The following is a 20450-nucleotide window of genomic DNA, read 5'->3' as shown; positions in this document are numbered from 1 at the left end:
CTGCTCTGCACACCGTAAACAATGACGGCTGACGTAAATCATGAGAATTTAAGCTGTTTAATATTTCTAAATCTGAGCAATATATGTTTTATTAGCTTATGAACTCCATTGTACATGTAATAAAATAAAGTGTATATGAAGTGAAGTTTATTAAGTGAGAAAAAAAATGTGGAACATAAAAATACGTTTTTTTGCAGTTGGACAGTGCTCGAGGCACCCCAGTGTGCCGCGGCACACCGGCTGGGAACCACTGATCTAGTGTATTTGTAAAAGAGGGGGGAGGGGTAATAATTTATGGAGCGGGAAAGGGTTCTTTTTAAATCAGAGAGCAAAACTGGGTAATCAAGGAGCAAACTACTAAGTTTAAAACACAATTTATTCAGTAGAACATAAAAACTTTACTAAGAAAACTAAAATCAGAGCTGTCTAAAATATAATCTCAGTAAAAAGATAGTCTAAAACTATTTTAAAAATACAATTAAACGCAGTTAAAACAGTACAAAGAATTCAAATGTTAAAAGTTTTTTCTCAAAACCAGAGTCCAGGGCTGCAAGGGTGCTCGGTCGACCCTCTCTTGGACTGCCATGGTCTCTTAATCCCTTGGCTGCTCCTGCTCCTGCTCCTGCTCCTGCTCCTGCTCCTGCTCCTGCTCCTGCTCCTGCTCCTGCTCCTGCTCCTGCTCCTGCTCCTGCTGCCTCCTTCAGTTTCTCCCAGTCTCCATCTGTCCTCTGTTGCTCTTCTCCTTCCATTTATAGGCAGGGCTGTTGGTACAAATTGGCTCCAGGTGTGGGTCACTCATTGTCAATCAGCATGGCAAGGCCAATCCAAACATTTTGAAAAATAAAAGGATGCAGCAGGAAGTTAAAACCAGTTAAAAAGGCAAACACATTTCAGAATAAAGTCACACAATAAAAAGGTATAACAAACACACACTTAAAACCATGCAATAATGAATCATTAATTTAAAATGCATTGCCATGTGACATATTCATACACACTGTTGATACTGCTCACAGGCTGCTGTGTATATCTAGTGTATTCATACCCCTCACTGTTTATTCATCATTCAATATTTTATTCTGTAGATTGTGTACATTACTTTTCACTTTACTGCTTTTTGCACTCCTGGTTAGAAGCTAAACTGCATTTCGTGGTTTCAGTACCTGTAATCTGTGCAATAACAATAGGACATTTGAATCTAATCTTGAGCAGGAACAAATGTATTTTCTTAGTACATGTCTGACATTAACGATTAAACCATAGACTATATATAAAACACACTAAACACATGTGTGCATTCTTTATAAATGCAAACCGAGTCAAGCCGACTCCGGAGGTGGCGGGATGCACCTTAAAGTTGTTTGCAATCCGCCAAAAAACCGAGAGAAGAAGAAGAAGAAGAAGAAGAAGAAGAAGAAGAAGAAGAAGAAGAAGAAGAAGAAGAAGAAGAAGAAGAAGAAGAAGAAGAAGAAGAAGAAGAAGAAGAAGAAGAAGACGACTCCGAGCTGTCCGACTTCAGGCGAGCTTTTTGAGACCTCCCCCGGCTGCAATCGGCTATTCTCGTCTACTTTGCGAGCCGCAGCTCTCTCAAACAAGCCTCATTAGACCATTTAGTAAGGTAAAAGCAAAAAGGCCTCTCAAACGCTCTTCCGTTTACGTGTTTAATAAAGAAAAACAATTGGACGGTAGATACGGATTTAATCCGCTTAAATACATTTCTTTATTCAGAGGTTACAAAACCGTCAAATTGTAATATGAAATGTTTTAGGAAGAATAATGTTTAGGCTACTCTAAAAAAAACAGAGGTAGATTATAGATAAACAAAATATAAATGTTGAATCTTGTTTTTTTTTATTACTTTATGTCTACCCCTGATGTGATTTTTATTGTATACAAAATATGTTTTTCATAAATGTTCTAAGAAAAAAAAAATAACCACCCTCTCACCTCGGAGGAAACTGGCCGCTCCACGGCGACATCTAGGTCACAATCAGACGGAAGTGACCCTCGTGTTACCACACCACACCACCCCACCCCACCCCACCCCACACCACACCTGCAGAAGCTCTGAAACAGGTACGTTTTACCGGTTGAATAAGATGGAACTCAAACGAAATGGAAACATGTAAAACAAAACCTGTTTAAATTAACACTTGTCGAATTGGCCTTCAATTGGGAGCACTTTAAAAAAAATGGTTTTAGTTATCGGTGAACTAATGCTAGCTCAAGTTAGCTCAAGCTAGCACGTGTTAGCCGATACGTGCTTCTTGCTCTTTGGTGCAAAATGTCGACCGTTTAGTAAACACGTTGCCAGCTTAGTGAACCCGGAAATGTCGAGTACCCCAAAAGTGTAATGTTAGAAATGTGTAGTAGGGTCCCCAGCACATAGAAAATGCCGGATGCTAACCCGCATGTTGGGCAATTAGCCCAATTAGCATAAGTTGCATGAATTAGCATATAGCCCGAAATAGTAATACAAATAATAATAACTTGGCCGATTTGGACATTTTAGGAATGGTTTTGGGGGTTATTGAGGATGCTGAATCCATTTTCAGGACCCAAAAGGTCAGTTTTAACCAGAACGTGGCGATATTTGTATTCTCTGTGGGCTGATTTTGACAACCATGAGTAGTGTTGCAACCATTGGAAATAGAGAGAACAAGATGAAAAGTACTTTATTGATCCCAAGTTGGGACGTTTTTACTTTGAATTAGCATAACTAAAGATAGACCCTCCAGAAAAACGTGATTCTGCAATCTCAGAATTTACCGCATAATCAGCAAAATGGCGCAGATTTTTAAAAGGCCGCATAATCCCCGCATTTTTCCATAGAGTGAACGTGTGGAGCTCACACGATAGAGAAAACGCCAAGATGAAAAAATCTAATCCATCTCATTTACCGACGAACATTTCTACTAAAGACCGGGCAAAAAGTGGGGGGAAACTATTCTGCACCCCGTGCAACTGTGTGTTGGAGCCATAGACTGTATATTGGTTGGAGCATAAGAGAAAATCGACGGTGAGCATCAACCTCCAAAACCCTTTCGAGGGCCACAAGAAACGAAGTGAGTAGCCTACAAGATTGAAGCTGGTCAGATAACGAACGAGTTATAGAAAACAGAATGAAGCGGTGTGTGTGTGTGTGGGGGGGGGGGTGTGTGTGTGTGTGATTAAAATAGCCCAATTGCTTTTACAATAAATAAACATTGAATGTGTTTAATTGAATAGTAAAGGGGTTTAACGTTAGTGGCAGGTTGTGTGTGAGAGAGAATAAATAAGACAGCCCAATATTTAAAAAAATGGTTATTCTTTTCCCCCGCATATTTAGCAACTTTCCGCATATTTCGCAACTTCCCGCAATTTCACCGCATAAAATCACATAAAAACCCCGCATGTTTAATCGCATAATCAAGGATTTTTGCCCGCGTTTTTCTGGAGGGTCTATAAAGAACAAATAGGCAATCCAAATGATCCAGAGTCCCCTAAATCTGCCAAATAAACCCCAAATTGATCAAAAGTCTGCCCACCAAGACTACAAATATGACCACCAAATTGCCCAACATATGCGGCAGTTTCTATGGGCTGGGGTCCCATACTGCATTTCTATCGTAAAAATTGAGGGTACTCAACTTTTCCGAACAGGACAAACAGACTATTACTGCATAATCAACCAATTTGCTCACTTGTGCTTTCTTTCAGTGTCCACCATGCTGGAAATTTCAATTGTAAAGGTAAGGCACTATTTAAGCAGGAACATTAACGTTAATTTATATAACAGTCAGTCAGTGGCCTAATAATCCAGAAATAATGGATAAATTAACCGTGTTTGTCCATTTTTAAAATGAAATGAAGCTAGTTGTATATACTCTACGGTTGCTTTTTTCTTGTATAATTTCCTATATTTTTATTGTTTCCATTACAAAATTAACCAAGGTCAAGTACACTGTATTTCTAATGCTACTTAAATAAGGACTTCTTCCTCCACCACTGCTCATTTCTTTAAAGAATGTAATAAAGCTCAAACCCGGAAATTAAAAGTAATTCATATGAATGCTGCCGGTTCCTGTGCAGCTTAAAAAACGATAGCACTTTGTGGTGAATAATGGATGAATATGTGGGTTTGAGGGAGTTTTATCATATTGGTTTTCCGACCACGTGACTCCATTTTAAATCCAATTAAGCTAGATATATTATAACGTATGAGTTGCTGTTTCTTTTCAATTCAAGGCTTTATCATCATCAGTAGCTACAGTGTAGATATGGCAATGGAAAAACTAAAGCCCCAGGCTCCTCCAACAGTGCAACACGAATATATAAATGGTAAATGGACTGTACTTATATAGCGCTTTATCCAGTCTTTAAGACCCCTCAAAGCGCTTTACATACTACATGTCGTTCACACAGAGCAGTGTGCCTGACTCTAGGAACTAACATTCATACACACCGTTGGCCATCGGGAGCAACTCAGGGCTAAGTATCTTGCCCAAGGATACATTGACATGTTGGCTGCACGGCCTTTTCCTTCTAAGACTGAGGATCTTAATATGCTTTTATAACAGCGTCCAATTGTCTCTGAAGGCTTTTTAAAGTTTTCCTTAATTTTGCTTACGGTATAAAGGATTATCGTACTGGAAATCATGTGAACGGAGATCGTATATTCTGTAAAGACTGACCCTTTTGTGGTGGCTCATTTTGAATCATTTCTTTGTGGCCCCTGCAGGTTGAAAGTCCGTCGTGCCTTTGGGGCCGAGTGGGTCGGGGCGGAGAAGCGGATCAATACGACGGTCTGCTGGCAGAGGTGGGAAGTAGTAGAGTACAAATACTTAGTTACTGTACTCAAGTACATTTTTCTGGTATCAGTACTTTACTCCACTACTTATTTTTCTGATGACTTTTTACTTTGACTTCTTACATTTTGAACACTAATACCTGAACTTTCTACTTCTTACATGTTGAACTCAAATACCTGTACTTTCTACTTCTTACATGTTGAACTCAAATACCTGTACTTTCTACTTCTCACATGTTGAACTCAAATACCTGTACTTTCTACTTCTCACATGTTGAACTCAAATACCTGTACTTTCTACTTCTCACATGTTGAACACAAATACCTTTACTTTCTACTTCTTACATGTTGAACTCAAATACCTGTACTTTCTACTTCTCACATGTTGAACACAAATACCTTTACTTTCTACTTCTTACATGTTGAACACAAATACCTATACTTTCTACTTCTTACATGTTGAACACAAATACCTGTACTTTCTACTTCTTACATGTTGAACACAAATACCTGTACTTTCTACTTCTTACATGTTGAACACAAATACCTGTACTTTCTACTTCTTACATGTTGAACTCAAATACCTGTACTTTCTACTTCTTACATGTTGAACACAAATACCTGTACTTTCTACTTCTTACATGTTGAACTCAAATACCTGTACTTTCTACTTCTCACATGTTGAACACAAATACCTTTACTTTCTACTTCTTACATGTTGAACTCAAATACCTGTACTTTCTACTTCTCACATGTTGAACACAAATACCTTTACTTTCTACTTCTTACATGTTGAACACAAATACCTATACTTTCTACTTCTTACATGTTGAACACAAATACCTGTACTTTCTACTTCTTACATGTTGAACACAAATACCTGTACTTTCTACTTCTTACATGTTGAACACAAATACCTGTACTTTCTACTTCTTACATGTTGAACTCAAATACCTGTACTTTCTACTTCTTACATGTTGAACACAAATACCTGTACTTTCTACTTCTTACATGTTGAACTCAAATACCTGTACTTTCTACTTCTCACATGTTGAACACAAATACCTGTACTTTCTACTTCTTACATGTTGAACTCAAATACCTGTACTTTCTACTTCTTACATGTTGAACTCAAATACCTGTACTTTCTACTTCTCACATGTTGAACACAAATACCTTTACTTTCTACTTCTTACATGTTGAACACAAATACCTGTACTTTCTACTTCTTACATGTTGAACACAAATACCTTTACTTTCTACTTCTTACATGTTGAACACAAATACCTTTACTTTCTACTTCTTACATGTTGAACTCAAATACCTGTACTTTCTACTTCTTACATGTTGAACACAAATACCTGTACTTTCTACTTCTTACATGTTGAACACAAATACCTGTACTTTCTACTTCTTACATGTTGAACACAAATACCTGTACTTTCTACTTCTTACATGTTGAACCCAAATACCTGTACTTTCTACTTCTTACATGTTGAACACAAATACCTGTACTTTCTACTTCTTACATGTTGAACACAAATACCTGTACTTTCTACTTCTTACATGTTGAACACAAATACCTTTACTTTCTACTTCTTACATGTTGAACACAAATACCTGTACTTTCTACTTCTTACATGTTGAACACAAATACCTGTACTTTCTACTTCTTACATGTTGAACTCAAATACCTGTACTTTCTACTTCTTACATGTTGAACACAAATACCTGTACTTTCTACTTCTTACATGTTGAACACAAATACCTTTACTTTCTACTTCTTACATGTTGAACTCAAATACCTGTACTTTCTACTTCTCACATGTTGAACACAAATACCTGTACTTTCTACTTCTTACATGTTGAACTCAAATACCTGTACTTTCTACTTCTTACATGTTGAACTCAAATACCTGTACTTTCTACTTCTTACATGTTGAACACAAATACCTGTACTTTCTACTTCTTACATGTTGAACACAAATACCTGTACTTTCTACTTCTTACATGTTGAACACAAATACCTGTACTTTCTACTTCTTACATGTTGAACACAAATACCTTTACTTTCTACTTCTTACATGTTGAACTCAAATACCTGTACTTTCTACTTCTCACATGTTGAACACAAATACCTGTACTTTCTACTTCTTACATGTTGAACTCAAATACCTGTACTTTCTACTTCTTACATGTTGAACTCAAATACATGTACTTTCTACTTCTTACATGTTGAACACAAATACCTGTACTTTCTACTTCTTACATGTTGAACACAAATACCTGTACTTTCTACTTCTTACATGTTGAACTCAAATACCTGTACTTTCTACTTCTTACATGTTGAACACAAATACCTGTACTTTCTACTTCTTACATGTTGAACACAAATACCTGTACTTTCTACTTCTTACATGTTGAACACAAATACCTGTACTTTCTACTTCTTACATGTTGAACTCAAATACATGTACTTTCTACTTCTTACATGTTGAACACAAATACCTGTACTTTCTACTTCTTACATGTTGAACACAAATACCTGTACTTTCTACTTCTTACATGTTGAACTCAAATACCTGTACTTTCTACTTCTTACATGTTGAACTCAAATACATGTACTTTCTACTTCTTACATGTTGAACACAAATACCTGTACTTTCTACTTCTTACATGTTGAACACAAATACCTGTACTTTCTACTTCTTACATGTTGAACTCAAATACCTGTACTTTCTACTTCTTACATGTTGAACACAAATACCTGTACTTTCTACTTCTTACATGTTGAACCCAAATACCTGTACTTTCTACTTCTTACATGTTGAACACAAATACCTGTACTTTCTACTTCTTACATGTTGAACACAAATACCTTTACTTTCTACTTCTTACATGTTGAACACAAATACCTGTACTTTCTACTTCTTACATGTTGAACACAAATACCTGTACTTTCTACTTCTTACATGTTGAACACAAATACCTGTACTTTCTACTTCTTACATGTTGAACACAAATACCTTTACTTTCTACTTCTTACATGTTGAACTCAAATACCTGTACTTTCTACTTCTCACATGTTGAACACAAATACCTGTACTTTCTACTTCTTACATGTTGAACTCAAATACCTGTACTTTCTACTTCTTACATGTTGAACACAAATACCTGTACTTTCTACTTCTTACATGTTGAACACAAATACCTGTACTTTCTACTTCTTACATGTTGAACCCAAATACCTGTACTTTCTACTTCTTACATGTTGAACTCAAATACCTGTACTTTCTACTTCTCACATGTTGAACTCAAATACCTGTACTTTCTACTTCTCTCATTTTCCAAACAGGCTGGTTCCTTTAGTCTGAATGTTTGTTTGGTGGCGTGATCATTATTATTTAGAGTCATTGCGTGCCTATTGATTTGAACACGATCCGTGTATCCATCATTTCCTGGTCTTCTCTAAAGAAGAGGGACCAATGAAAACGTTGTCATGTTGCCGTTGGTCACCATGGAAACATTAATTAGCTAACAATGACATTATTGTTCTATTAATATAAAGGGAGGTCAGGTACTCTTTAAAACAGCTGCTAGTTATGGGTACTTTTTACTGAAGTACATTTCAAAGCCTCTTTACTTTGACTTGAGTAAAGAAGTTTAGTCAGTACTTCTACTTTCACCAGAGTATTTTTAAACATGAGTATCTGTACTTCTACTTGAGTAAAGGATGTGTGTACTTTTCCATCTCTGTCTGTTGCTCAGATGAACCTCTTCTACAACGACGTGACCCAGGACCTACACAAGCTGAAGCCCACATCGTTAGAGGAGGGACACGTAAGACACCTTCAGACATTACATCATTCTGCCCCCTTAAATCGGATGGAAAATTGATTATAGATCCGATAATTAGCGAGTTGCATTAAAAATGAACCTCTGAATTTACTCTAAAGGTCTCCTATCATGCTAAATGCACTTTTTGATGTCTTTTATACATAAATGTGTCCCTGGTGAGTCTCCTGACACACCGAGACTCACCTGGGACACTCTCTCTCTTTCCTCTAAAAACGGGGGAACAACGGAGCTGATCCAGATTTGCGTCCGATATGACGTAATATCTGAAATGTGGACCCACGGCCCAATCAGAAACGTTGCAATCAGAACCAATGCCAGACATGTTTTGGACGTAATATGGTCTGTTTACATTAGCATCGCTAACACTCAGAGCTAACCTGTACTGGTACTGTACTTTTTAGAGATTTGGGTACGAAGGAAAAGGGTTTCGTTTTCTGACACTTTGTGAGTCTCCTGACACCGGGGACACATGTTGATGTATAAAAGACATCAAAAAGTGCATTTTGCATGATGGGAGACCTCAGGGACGAGCACCCTTTACTGTGCCTCTTTTATTGGGCTGCAGGTGGACTAGGTTTGTATCTTGCTGTGTGTTAGAAAAGTCTCCCTGGTCCCCGGCTTGAGCTTGAACCTCAGGATCCATGTATCTGTGATCCTCTCCAGAATGGAAGTAGTCATCACATACAGAGCATCAACTAGTTCCTGAACAGTGTCCTTCACATGCTGATATCCAAGAGAGGGAGTTACACAGTCACAACATGGAGGAATAGAAAGCAGTATTCAATGTTTACTTCAGATTAGCTCCACGTCAGAAATGATCATGCTTGTCATATGTCTCTCTCCATAGAGGCTGAATCATCATGTTAATCACATAGCTATCATATGCCTCAAACAGTCCTGATGCTCTTCTAGGTAATCACACATCCTGTCATGTTCACAGGGATACCTTTGTTAGCATGTTGCTCTCATGTTGGAAGAGCACACTCAGTGTTTCCCCAACACTGTTTCCTCCCAGGTGTGTGTGGTGTACTGGGCGGTGATAAAGTCGTGGTGTCGGGTGCTGGTTGAGTCCATCATCACGGACTCAGTTTCCTGTCAGGCTCGATGCCTCCTGGTGGACCACGGAGAGAGACTCGTCGTCCCCAAAGACCAGTAAGACCCGATATGCGTTATGTGAACAACTCCCAGTTTATCAGTCCACATACAAGAGGATTTTTATGGCCCAATGTTTAATTCAATTACAGCTTTTTGATCAAAGCCTTTTTCTTAAAGTATTAGTGCTACACGATTTGGGAAAAATAAGTAATTGGGATTTGTTTGACTTACGTTTCAATTGGGAAATGATTCATGATATTGTAAGGACTGATTCCATTATGATTCTCATTTTTTTTTGTTGATTGCTTTTGCTTTAACAGGATCTGTATCAATCGAATATGGTTTGTGAAGTCTGTCAAATACAATTTATAGGCTTTGTTATCTGTCACTGCAGCTCCAAAATACTTCAAATTAGCAATTTAAAACATATTTAGCCTTTTACAAATGCTACATTTCCGTGGATTTGGAGATTACACTATCCTATGTTGAACTTTCGCTAACATTTGGATTCACTGTGCGGTCTTAAAGGGTAACAAATAAGGCCTGGCATTTTAATCCTGGAGGCAATAAAACAATGATGTAGAAGAAATTGCAGACCTAAAAAAAGGTTTGTGTATCTGAGCTGCTGTTGAACTTCTGTGTTTTTTTTTTTCTGACAAGGATCCGGATCGCTATGCTGAATTTCCTCCAGCTGCCTTACTGGGTGAGGAAGTTTCACCTGGCGCGAATCAAACCAACAACCCTGCGAGTTTGCGTCCACGAGATAAAGGCGGGACTCATGTGAGAGAAACTTAATGCAGCACACACACACTGTATGGGTTATCCACTAACATCCTTTCCTCAAGTAGAAGTACAGATACTCGTGTTTAAAAATACTCTGGTAGAAATACTGACTGAACAAAATGTTTGTCGCTGTCTGTCTTGTTGACCATTACTTTAATAGCTGAGACGAATATGTAATTTTGGATATTGGACAATATGAATAACATTTGATTTGAAAGCCAACCGGGCATATCGCTACAGAACTGTAAAATAAAAAACAGGGTTCGTACGGGTGCTTGAAATCCTTGAAAATGCTTGAAATTTGACGTGGTGTTTTCAAGGTTGGGAAAGTGCTTGAATTTTGGGAATGGTGTTTGAAATTGAGAAAGTGCTTGAAAATGTAAATGCTTTACTTTTAAAATAACTTTCTGTCTGACTGAATAGTTTGCTTTTTAGATTAAAAGAAAAATAATTGCTTCGCTTTTACATAAAACGGCTCCGCTGCGGCCTTCAAGTGTTTGTGTTACGTGTGACCTGGGCATTCTGAAGAGTGATAGATGACAGTGTGCCAGGAGGTTGCAGTTTCAACGAGCGTTGGCTAGCAGAAGACAAATACAAGCCATGGCTAAGACGAGGGTCAAGCCCACGAGTAGCCTCCTGAAAAGTTTGCAAAAAAATAACGATGCGAGAGTCTGCGCTGACGAGCCACATGAAAGGTACGCCGTAGTAGAGCATTTTAGATTAGGCTAACGTTGCATGTTACGTTTATTTAAGCTAACGTTAGCGAGCTGAATGGCGAACTCGATGAGAGATAATAATAATAATTGCAGGGGACAATCATTTCAGAGGAGCGTACCTATGTTATGTGCGTTACAGTCGCCATCCTGTGGTGTTCAGAGGATGAAGCACTCACGGCATTTCGTGTTATAGTGACGAAATATAATCTTGATTCGACACAGCGATTTTGAAAGAAATGTATTTCTACTGGTAGTATGTTTCGTGCCTAAACCAAATGACTTGCTCTATCGAAATCAGTCACATTGACCCGAAGACACATTTTCGTTTGTATGACTGGTCTGGGGGAAGCTCGCGAGTGTGTTTGTGTATTTTTGCGTTCGCGTACCGGGGAAACACTTACAAGAAACACCGGCTGTTGTTATGCTTGCTGTGATGTTACATTAGTCCGTTCTCTGCTTGTAATTATGCCGTCACAAGCTTCAAAGTTGTATTTATCATCTGAATTTGCCGTAACAAGTTTAATATTCTGAAAGCCAAGACTTTGTTTATTTGAAAACAGATGAAAACAAACTGTTTTTTATATAAAATCTTGAAGTATTATACAAGTAAAACTACAGTTTGCTTTAATCCCATGTAATTGTAGAATGAACACACTCTTCCTTTGAAGATGTATAAGTCAGGTTTCTTGATTAGTCAAAGTTACCTACAAATCATTGAACACATTTGTAAATATTATTTTCCACTAGTTACCATTGTGAGTCTATTTTTATGCAGCTCTGCTTGATTTTGTGGCTACAATTCAGGCTAATACGCTACCAGAGGTGGAATAAGTACTCAGATGTTGTACTTGAGTAAAAGTAGAAGTACTCAGATCTTGTCCTTGAGTAAAAGTAGAAGTACTCAGATCTTGTACTTGAGTAAAAGTAGAAGTACTCAGGTCTTGTACTTGAGTAAAAGTAGAAGTACTCAGATCTTGTTCTTGATTAAAAGTAGAAGTACTCAGAACTTGTACTTGAGTAAAAGTAGAAGTACTCAGATCTTGTACTTGAGTAAAAGTAGAAGTACTCAGATCTTGTACTTGAGTAAAAGTAGAACTACCAGAGTGTAGGAATACTCTGTTACAGTAAAAGTCCTCATTCAAAATGTTCCTCAAGTAAAAGTATAAAAGTATTCTCATCAAAATATAGTGAAAGACAGTAAAAGTAGTCATTGTGCAGATTGGTCCATTTCAGAATAATAGATATGATATGTTTTATAATGATTGATCATGAAAGTGTTCTCAAAGCTGGTAAAGGTGCAGCTAGTTTGAATGACTTTGTATACTGCAGGGTAGCTGGTGGATTTACTCCAGGTGGAACTAAAGTCTGATTTAACACTTGATTAGATTTCACATCATTCATCCACATCTGTAAAGTAACTAAATGAATGAAATACATGTAGTGGAGTGGAAGTACACCATGTACCTCTGACTTATGTTCACTGCCAACCTAAAAGTACCTAAAAAATAGTAATCAATAATGTATTGAAAAGTTATTTGGCAGGTTGTTTTATATTGGCTCAGCCGTGTTATATGGGAGGCCCAGTCTACGTACAGATCACTCATTTAGAAATATTAAACTTAGTTTTCTTTTCTTAAATTTTTCATCCTCGTGTAGAAGGCTATCACGAAACACACATTTCGTTGTTTATAGCATAAAGAACGTCTGATTTAATGTGAGGTAGGGAAATAATCATTTGAGTATGTGTATATAAATATATAATTTACAACAGCTGTAAGATGCTTGAAAAGTGCTTGAATTTGACTTTGGAAAAGGTGTAAGAACAGCTTTTATCTCTGTTATGACATGTACAGATATTACCCACTTTCAGCTTGATGTTCTTTTTCGCTGCAGTCCATCCACTCGGTGGGACAGCTCTTCTATTCTCTACATGCACAGCCTGCTGCAAGGTGAGCAACATTGCAAATAGATCGAGGGAAAACCAGTTCTTCTCCTGTACATTTTAAAGTGTTATTTGATGTGTCCTTAATTGCTGTTTGATGAGACTTATGTCAGATCTCCCTGTCTTTTTAAAATGTTCCTTTCCATCAGCTTCCACTCGGAATGAGGCCGTGTTGCTTGAATCCGAGGCGGAGTCCACCTCCATAGAGCTCTACCTGACTCTAGGAAGCATCAAGGTGACTTCCTTATTCTGTGTAGGGTTATGCAAGTCATGCTTATTCAGAAAAAGAGCCTAAAATGATGTTTTAATCGAGGGCTTTATACAGAAATAAAGTGATGTAGGGATGACGTATTTTTGTAGGCCAATCCTAAAATTCTCCCCGATGTCTTTCGAAAAAAAGCAATGGGATTTCTCCGTTATTTTTAATATTGCAGAAAATTGGGTTACACAGTCACATGACTTCACGTCACCTAAGCTAAAGGTGGCTAATGTTGGGCTATAAAGGAACTACAGCACGGTCACATAACTTCACGTCACCACCGCTAAGCTGAAGGTGGCTAATGTTGGGCTATAAAGGAACTACAGCACGGTCACATAACTTCACGTCACCACCGCTAAGCTAAAGGTGGCTAATGTTGAGCTATAAAGGAACTACAGCACGGTCACATGACTTCACGTCACCACCGCTAAGCTGAAGGTGGCTAATGTTGGGCTATAAAGGAACTACAGCACGGTCACATGACTTCACGTCACCACCGCTAAGCTAAAGGTGGCTAATGTTGGGCTATAAAGGAACTACAGCACGGTCACATGACTTCACGTCACCACCGCTAAGCTAAAGGTGGCTAATGTTGGGCTATAAAGGAACTACAGCATGGTCACATGACTTCTGGTCACCACCGCTAAGCTAAAGGTGGCTAATGTTGGGCTATAAAGGAACTACAGCACGGTCACATGACTTCACGTCACCACCGCTAAGCTGAAGGTGGCTAATGTTGGGCTATAAAGGAACTACAGCACGGTCACATGACTTCACGTCACCACCGCTAAGCTAAAGGAGGCTAATGTTGGGCTATAAATATATGTTTGACAGTTCTTGTATATCATTTAGTCTGTTTTCACTAATATTTCCTTGTGTGATTTGTTATCACAGCTTGCATGTTTTAGTTGTGGAGAATAAACGCCCTGATTTTGGCGATTTCTTTCCAGATCTGTTTGAACGACGATCTGGTGGCCAAGAAGTTTGCGTATTACAGCCTAAAGTCAGCTGACAGCAGAGAGATGGACGAGGAGGACCAGCTTCCTGTCATGTTGTCCTCCAGCATCTTGACCCAGACTGCCTCAAGCAAGGCTAAGTCTCCTATTGGTAAACACACACACACACACACACACACACACACACACACACACTATATAAACTCTGATCTGATGTTTATTTTTTCAGCTATTTCTTCAGGTCTTACTACGCCTCAGGTCAGCAGCTCTGCTCACGGTGTTTCCGTCAGTCCTCTGGATAACATCCACGCATCCTCACCACTGACCTCTCTGCTGCTTCAGAGCCAACAACATGAGCTGCAGCCCCGTGAAGAAGGCAACGGATCAAAGGTCACAGAGGAACATCTGTCAGAGAAAGGTCCGGACGACGCTGCTGCTGCTGCTGCAGAGAGGTGAGCACTCATTTAGTTCAGTTCAGCAGGAGAGGACTCTTTAAAGTAGACACTACATACTGATATACACCTGAACATCAGCAGGAGAGGACTCTTTAAAGTAGAGACACTCCATACTGATATACACCTGAACATCAGCAGGAGAGGACTCTTTAAAGTAGAGACACTACATACTGATATACACCTGAACATCAGCAGGAGAGGACTCTTTAAAGTAGAGACACTACATACTGATATACACCTGAACATCAGCAGGAGAGGACTCTTTAAAGTAGAGACACTACATACTGATATACACCTGAACATCAGCAGGAGAGGACTCTTTAAAGTAGAGACACTACATACTGATATACACCTGAACATCAGCAGGAGAGGACTCTTTAAAGTAGAGACACTACATACTGATATACACCTGAACATCAGCAGGAGAGGACTCTTTAAAGTAGAGACACTACATACTGATATACACCTGAACATCAGCAGGAGAGGACTCTTTAAAGTAGAGACACTACATACTGATATACACCTGAACATCAGCAGGAGAGGACTCTTTAAAGTAGAGACACTACATGCTGATGTACACCTGAACATCAGCAGGAGAGGACTCTTTAAAGTAGAGACACTACACACTGATATACACCTGAACATCAGCAGGAGAGGACTCTTTAAAGTAGGGACACTTCATAGTGTACGTAGTGTGTTCTATAGATTTTAGTGCATGTAAATGGTCTGCAAATCCCTGTGTTCCCTGCAGAGGAAGTTTCATTTATATCTTGAAATCGTTAACTGAGCGTCTCTCCTGTTCAGTGACTCGTCGGAGGAGGCAGACTCGTTTCTGGATGCAGCTCTGACCATAAATCTCAGTCACAGTGATGCAAATTTGTCACTTTTCGGCGCCTCCCCCTTTTTTAACGCTGCTTTGGGTGACTTTTGTAATTCGTGGAGAACCGAAGAGTTTTCGTTTTGGGGGGGGTCCGTCAATTCGTCCGTCCGACTGACGAACAACTTCTCACTTCAAAAAAGAAGAAGAAATCTAGATCGCAGAATAATTAAACAAGCGAGTGCCTGTTTTTCCTGGCCAAGGACAGGTTCCTTGAACACAACACGTGACGTGTCTTCACCATAGGTCTTCACGTGGTTATGTCTCGTCTGAAAGAAGAGTGCTTACGGAGAGCAACGGAACGCCGCTCCAGCTCTTCAAATATTGCAGTACCCATAAGGAGCCGTACACATGCCGCAGTGTTTGCGTGGCTGTGTCTTTAGTTGTAAGCACAGTGGCGATCTGTTGTTATTAGCATCTGGTTAGCTAGCTATGCTAACGCATTTAAAGAGCTTTTCTACAACCAGGTGGAAGAGAGCTCTCTCCTGAGAGGCTCAAATAACCTCAGCTCAGTGAGGTTAAGGCACACCTTGATATGATCATTATAGTTATTAATGAGACATTAGAGACTAAATGAAAAACAGGTATAAAATACTATATGACAGTAACAAAAAAAAGTTGTTAAAAATAACAAGAATAGAGTTTGAAAGGGGAGTGATTTGTAAAATATCCAAAAAGAAAAATCTGATTCCAGTTGTGTTTCATCTGGGTGTTGAGAGATGTATCCATAGATCTCCTCACGTTGCTCTCAAAGTGCACCAGATTGATGCTTTTAACTTCAATATTTAAAATAAATCTTCCCGGGGGAGCATGCCCCCGGACCCCCCTAGAGGAGGTTAGGCCCCCCCCCACTTAAATCATGTTCACATGGATACTAAATAAATGTGCACACATCTTGTGTCCATATCTTTCTGTTTTGGTGGTCATGCCACACCGTGCACGTGAATGCATGCGCGAGTCATGGTGAGATATCTGGATTAAGAGGTTGCTTGTTCTTTGCACAGTATGAAAGAAAGGTGAAATGAATGGGCTGTGGTTTTAGTTTTTTCAAGCAGAGGTTGAGTTCAATCATTTGTACGGTCCTCGGAGGATGTTGTAAAAATTGAAAGGAAAAAGGTTCCCCCCCCCTGCTGTAAATAATAATAAAACCCTTGATTTATAACTTAACATCTCTGTCTCTATTGATCTGAGTATATTATAAAGAACAGTTAATTGAAGCATTATAGCACAGGCCTTTGTCAGATGGTATGCTACGCTGTTTATTTCCTGCTTCGAATAGTTCTCTCTTTTTTCACCATACCTGTGTTTGGATCACTGATTTCAGGTGAGAATAACCCCACACACTATACTACACCTTCCATATCTGTTTTATGATCACTGTTTGATACTGAGCGAGCACTTCCTCTACCCAACAGGTTCCTAAAGTGTCTGAATCCTGGCAGCATCTTCCAGCAGGCGTCTCCCACTGTGAGTATGCATCGCAGCTTCGAAGGGGATAGTTTGGATTTTTTTGTTGTAAGAAGTACCATCTTACAAATCACAACGTTTGGCCTGACTCGATGTTATCAGAAAAATCAACGTGCATCCACATTAATGATCAGATATCGCCGTTTATTTAATGAAAAACAGACAAAATACTAAACAAAAATGTTTCTCAGCCAAACGGCGTATCTTGGCAGGTCAGCGTATCTCGGGTACATTTTCACATCCAGAATTCACCATGCGGTCTCCATCGTGCGGTTAATAAATTGTTTGCCTTCCACACACTCAAAAGGCCAAAACCACGCCTGTGACGTCACCAATCAAAACAATAATAAATATAAATGATAAAACATCATAAACAAAACATTCATGATATTTCATTATAAGATATAAATGCCAAATGGCTTCAACACCCAATTTGAAAAACCACAGCGTAATCATTTAAGCGTGGGATGTACTTTTATCCGTTTAAGCGTGGGCTATATTTAGAAAATATTTGTACCTTGCTATCAGACAGCCTTTTGTGACGGAGATACTGAAGCCGCAGTCTGTAGTATCTTCAAAGCCATCAAACTCTAATTTTCGGTTGAAATTGGATAATTGTAGCCCTGATGGTTTTCTGCAGATTTCTAATAGATGACCCTTGGAGAACTTCACTAGGCTGTGAGGAGGGGATACAGTTAGCACCGTTTAGCAGCAAAATAGTGGTACAACAAGCAAGTAGCTATTATATCTCTCACCAGCCAGCTAATGGTTATGTATTGAACATGGACAAAAAAGTAAATGTTGCCCCCTTTGTGGTAAGATATATCCACAGGGGTCTAAACTCCTGGAGGCCTGTGGTGGTGGTGTTTGTTTAAAATGTTCTTGTACTGTAATGGAGTGCAAACAAATGTGGTTGTCCCCACGATACGATACTATCGCAATACTACGATATGCTAAGTATTACGATATACGATATATATTTATAAAACGGACAAGTCAAATCAAGCAACCTGATTGGTTCTTAGCCGTGATATACTGAGCATATACCACGGGTAGAATTGTAAGTTACTTTTCACAACAAGTCAGTATCCCTCCGCGTCTGAGAAAAACAGTATACCGTTGGGCTGAAAAGCAAAGAACAAGAAAGCAGCGGAGAAGTAACGGGGCAGAAGCCCTCCTTTTTGACGCAGCGGTCCAGACATAGACATCAAACGGCAAAACATATTCAGTGTGCAGTTCCTTTGGCATTAGGGCAGGGATATCTAGATACTTTTGAAGTTTTAACATAATGAATTGTGCTACTTTTAAAGCAAGCAACGATGTTTTCAAATCTGTAATCAAAGAGGTCCGCAAAAACGCTATCGACCAATCAGATTGCTTGATTTGACTTGTCAGTTTTATAAATATATTTAAATTTCTTCCGTTACGAAACAAACTTACAAAGCATAAAATGGAAACATTTAAGATTAACTTCGACCTCCGGGGGGTCTTACTATAGAGGAGTGGATTGAGCAGTGCCTATCTCCAGAAAGCACCTAAACTACGACATGCAGAGCTACGTGAAGAGCAGGTAGACCAACTGGAAAAGTAGCACCATTCAAAAGCTTTCTGATGCGGGTCTTGAAACAAAGCAGAGAAATGATGACCGTTAGTGGCCACAGGTGCGAAAGCTCTCTCCAGAGCTACTGGAAGCCCAATCTCGGGGACCGGAGAAAGTGGAGCAATATTCTCGCCACGCCAAGCAACAGCCTCGAACCACCTCAACCTATACAAGTGACCACGTAAGCCATGCTACTGATGCTAGACAGTTTTTCAGTGGATGCACAATAAACAGCAACATACACATTCATGTAAATAAACAGCCAAATAATGGATCAACGCTCTCTGTCTAATATGTTCGCTAGCTGTTAGTGTTGTTGCATAGCAACCACCTCGCACTATGTTTCGTGCAGAAGGCAACGGAGGGACGATTTTATTTTGAACATCATTATTTACTAATAAAAACGATTTTGAATTTGCGTCGGGCAGAACCACGCCCCTTAGCTGTGATATAATGAGCATATATCACAGCCTGTCGTGAGCTGTTGCTTACATATATATATTTTAAATCTTTGTTTAAACTAACTTCCTGCCAATCCCACTGACTTTACCCATGACCGCACAAGGAAAAGTTCCGCACCATCTAGTGGATTGAAAAAGCAATTGTTACCAAAAACTTTAATTTGCAATATGAATGGTTTATATAATAAAATATCGATACTCGGAGTCCGTGTATGGCGATACTATGCCCTATCGATTATTTCCCCCACCCCTAGCTGTCAGGTTGCTTGTTGTTTTTTCACCTGTTCAATTTGGTAAGTAATTCCTGAACAAAAAGTGTAGATCCAGAAGTTTCTGTGTTTGTTTTTTCCCAGGTGAGTGAGCATGAAGAGACGACTGCAGCTTCCAGCACAGAAAAGGAAGTGTAAGCTACCAGCACTTTAGTAATTACTCTAATGGCTCATTTGGACTGTGGTTTATTCGACTAAAAGTCTGAGCATTTGAGTCAAAGAAAACTAACTATTTTTGTCAATGGAAACTGTTGACATTTGAGTCTTTTTTTTGTTATCAGATTATATAGAACATTTCAGTCAAACTAATGAAGCCAAAACCAATAATTTGTCTTTTTAGTCAAATTTATTTCCCAATAAGACGATATCTTGTCCTTATTTGATGAAAAACAGGTTGAATGATTAAGAAAGCAGCTTTGCAGAGAGAGCATCTGGTTTGTGGTGTGTTTACCAATGTTATGGCCACATTGCTTTCCTTCTGATAAAACAATGCATTCGCTTTTTAGCTCCGCCTCATTTTAGCAGAAATGGGCCCAAATACCACCTCGTTTCTTTCTCCAGGCAGCGCTGCTGGCGTTAGACTTTTTCGCAAAGTTTTTATTTAGTATTTTCGTCTCGTCCATTTTCGTCATTTTGTGCTCCTCAATAAGTAACCTCAGAAAGCATTTTAACATGGTTACATGAGAGAGAGAGAGAGAGAGGGGGAGAGAGAGGGGGAGAGAGGGAGAGGGAGGGAGGGAGAGAGAGAGAGGGAGAGAGAGAGAGAGAGAGAGGGGGAGAGGGAGAGGGAGAGGGAGAGAGAGAGAGAGACTACTTTGATCATTTGCTAATAACCAATCAGATCGATGGATTCCAGAGAAGAGGAAACGTGACTCGGTGACAGTCATTATATAATGTGATATATTTAGCTTAATATTCGGAGT

General features: G+C 39.1%; 1 protein-coding gene across 1 annotated transcript; it reads left to right on the top strand.

Moving 5' to 3' along the window:
• The first annotated feature begins 1966 nt into the window (after window positions 1-1966).
• tdrd12 (tudor domain containing 12) lies at window positions 1967-19694 on the top strand. The gene is made up of 12 exons (XM_079682736.1): window positions 1967-2076; window positions 3700-3731; window positions 4721-4798; window positions 8558-8629; window positions 9663-9799; window positions 10403-10522; window positions 13135-13190; window positions 13333-13418; window positions 14393-14549; window positions 14628-14850; window positions 17146-17197; window positions 19612-19694. The coding sequence occupies exons 2-12, from the start codon at window positions 3708-3710 to the stop codon at window positions 19663-19665; spliced, it is 1059 nt and encodes a 352-aa protein (XP_079538862.1). The 5' UTR covers window positions 1967-2076; window positions 3700-3707; the 3' UTR covers window positions 19666-19694.
• Window positions 19695-20450: the final 756 nt, after the last annotated feature.

Source organism: Notothenia rossii (genome assembly GCF_949606895.1).
Source record: "Notothenia rossii genome assembly, chromosome: 5".
NCBI lineage: Eukaryota > Metazoa > Chordata > Actinopteri > Perciformes > Nototheniidae > Notothenia > Notothenia rossii.
Note: the sequence above shows the minus strand (reverse complement) of the source record. Positions and strands in the feature narration are given on the sequence as shown.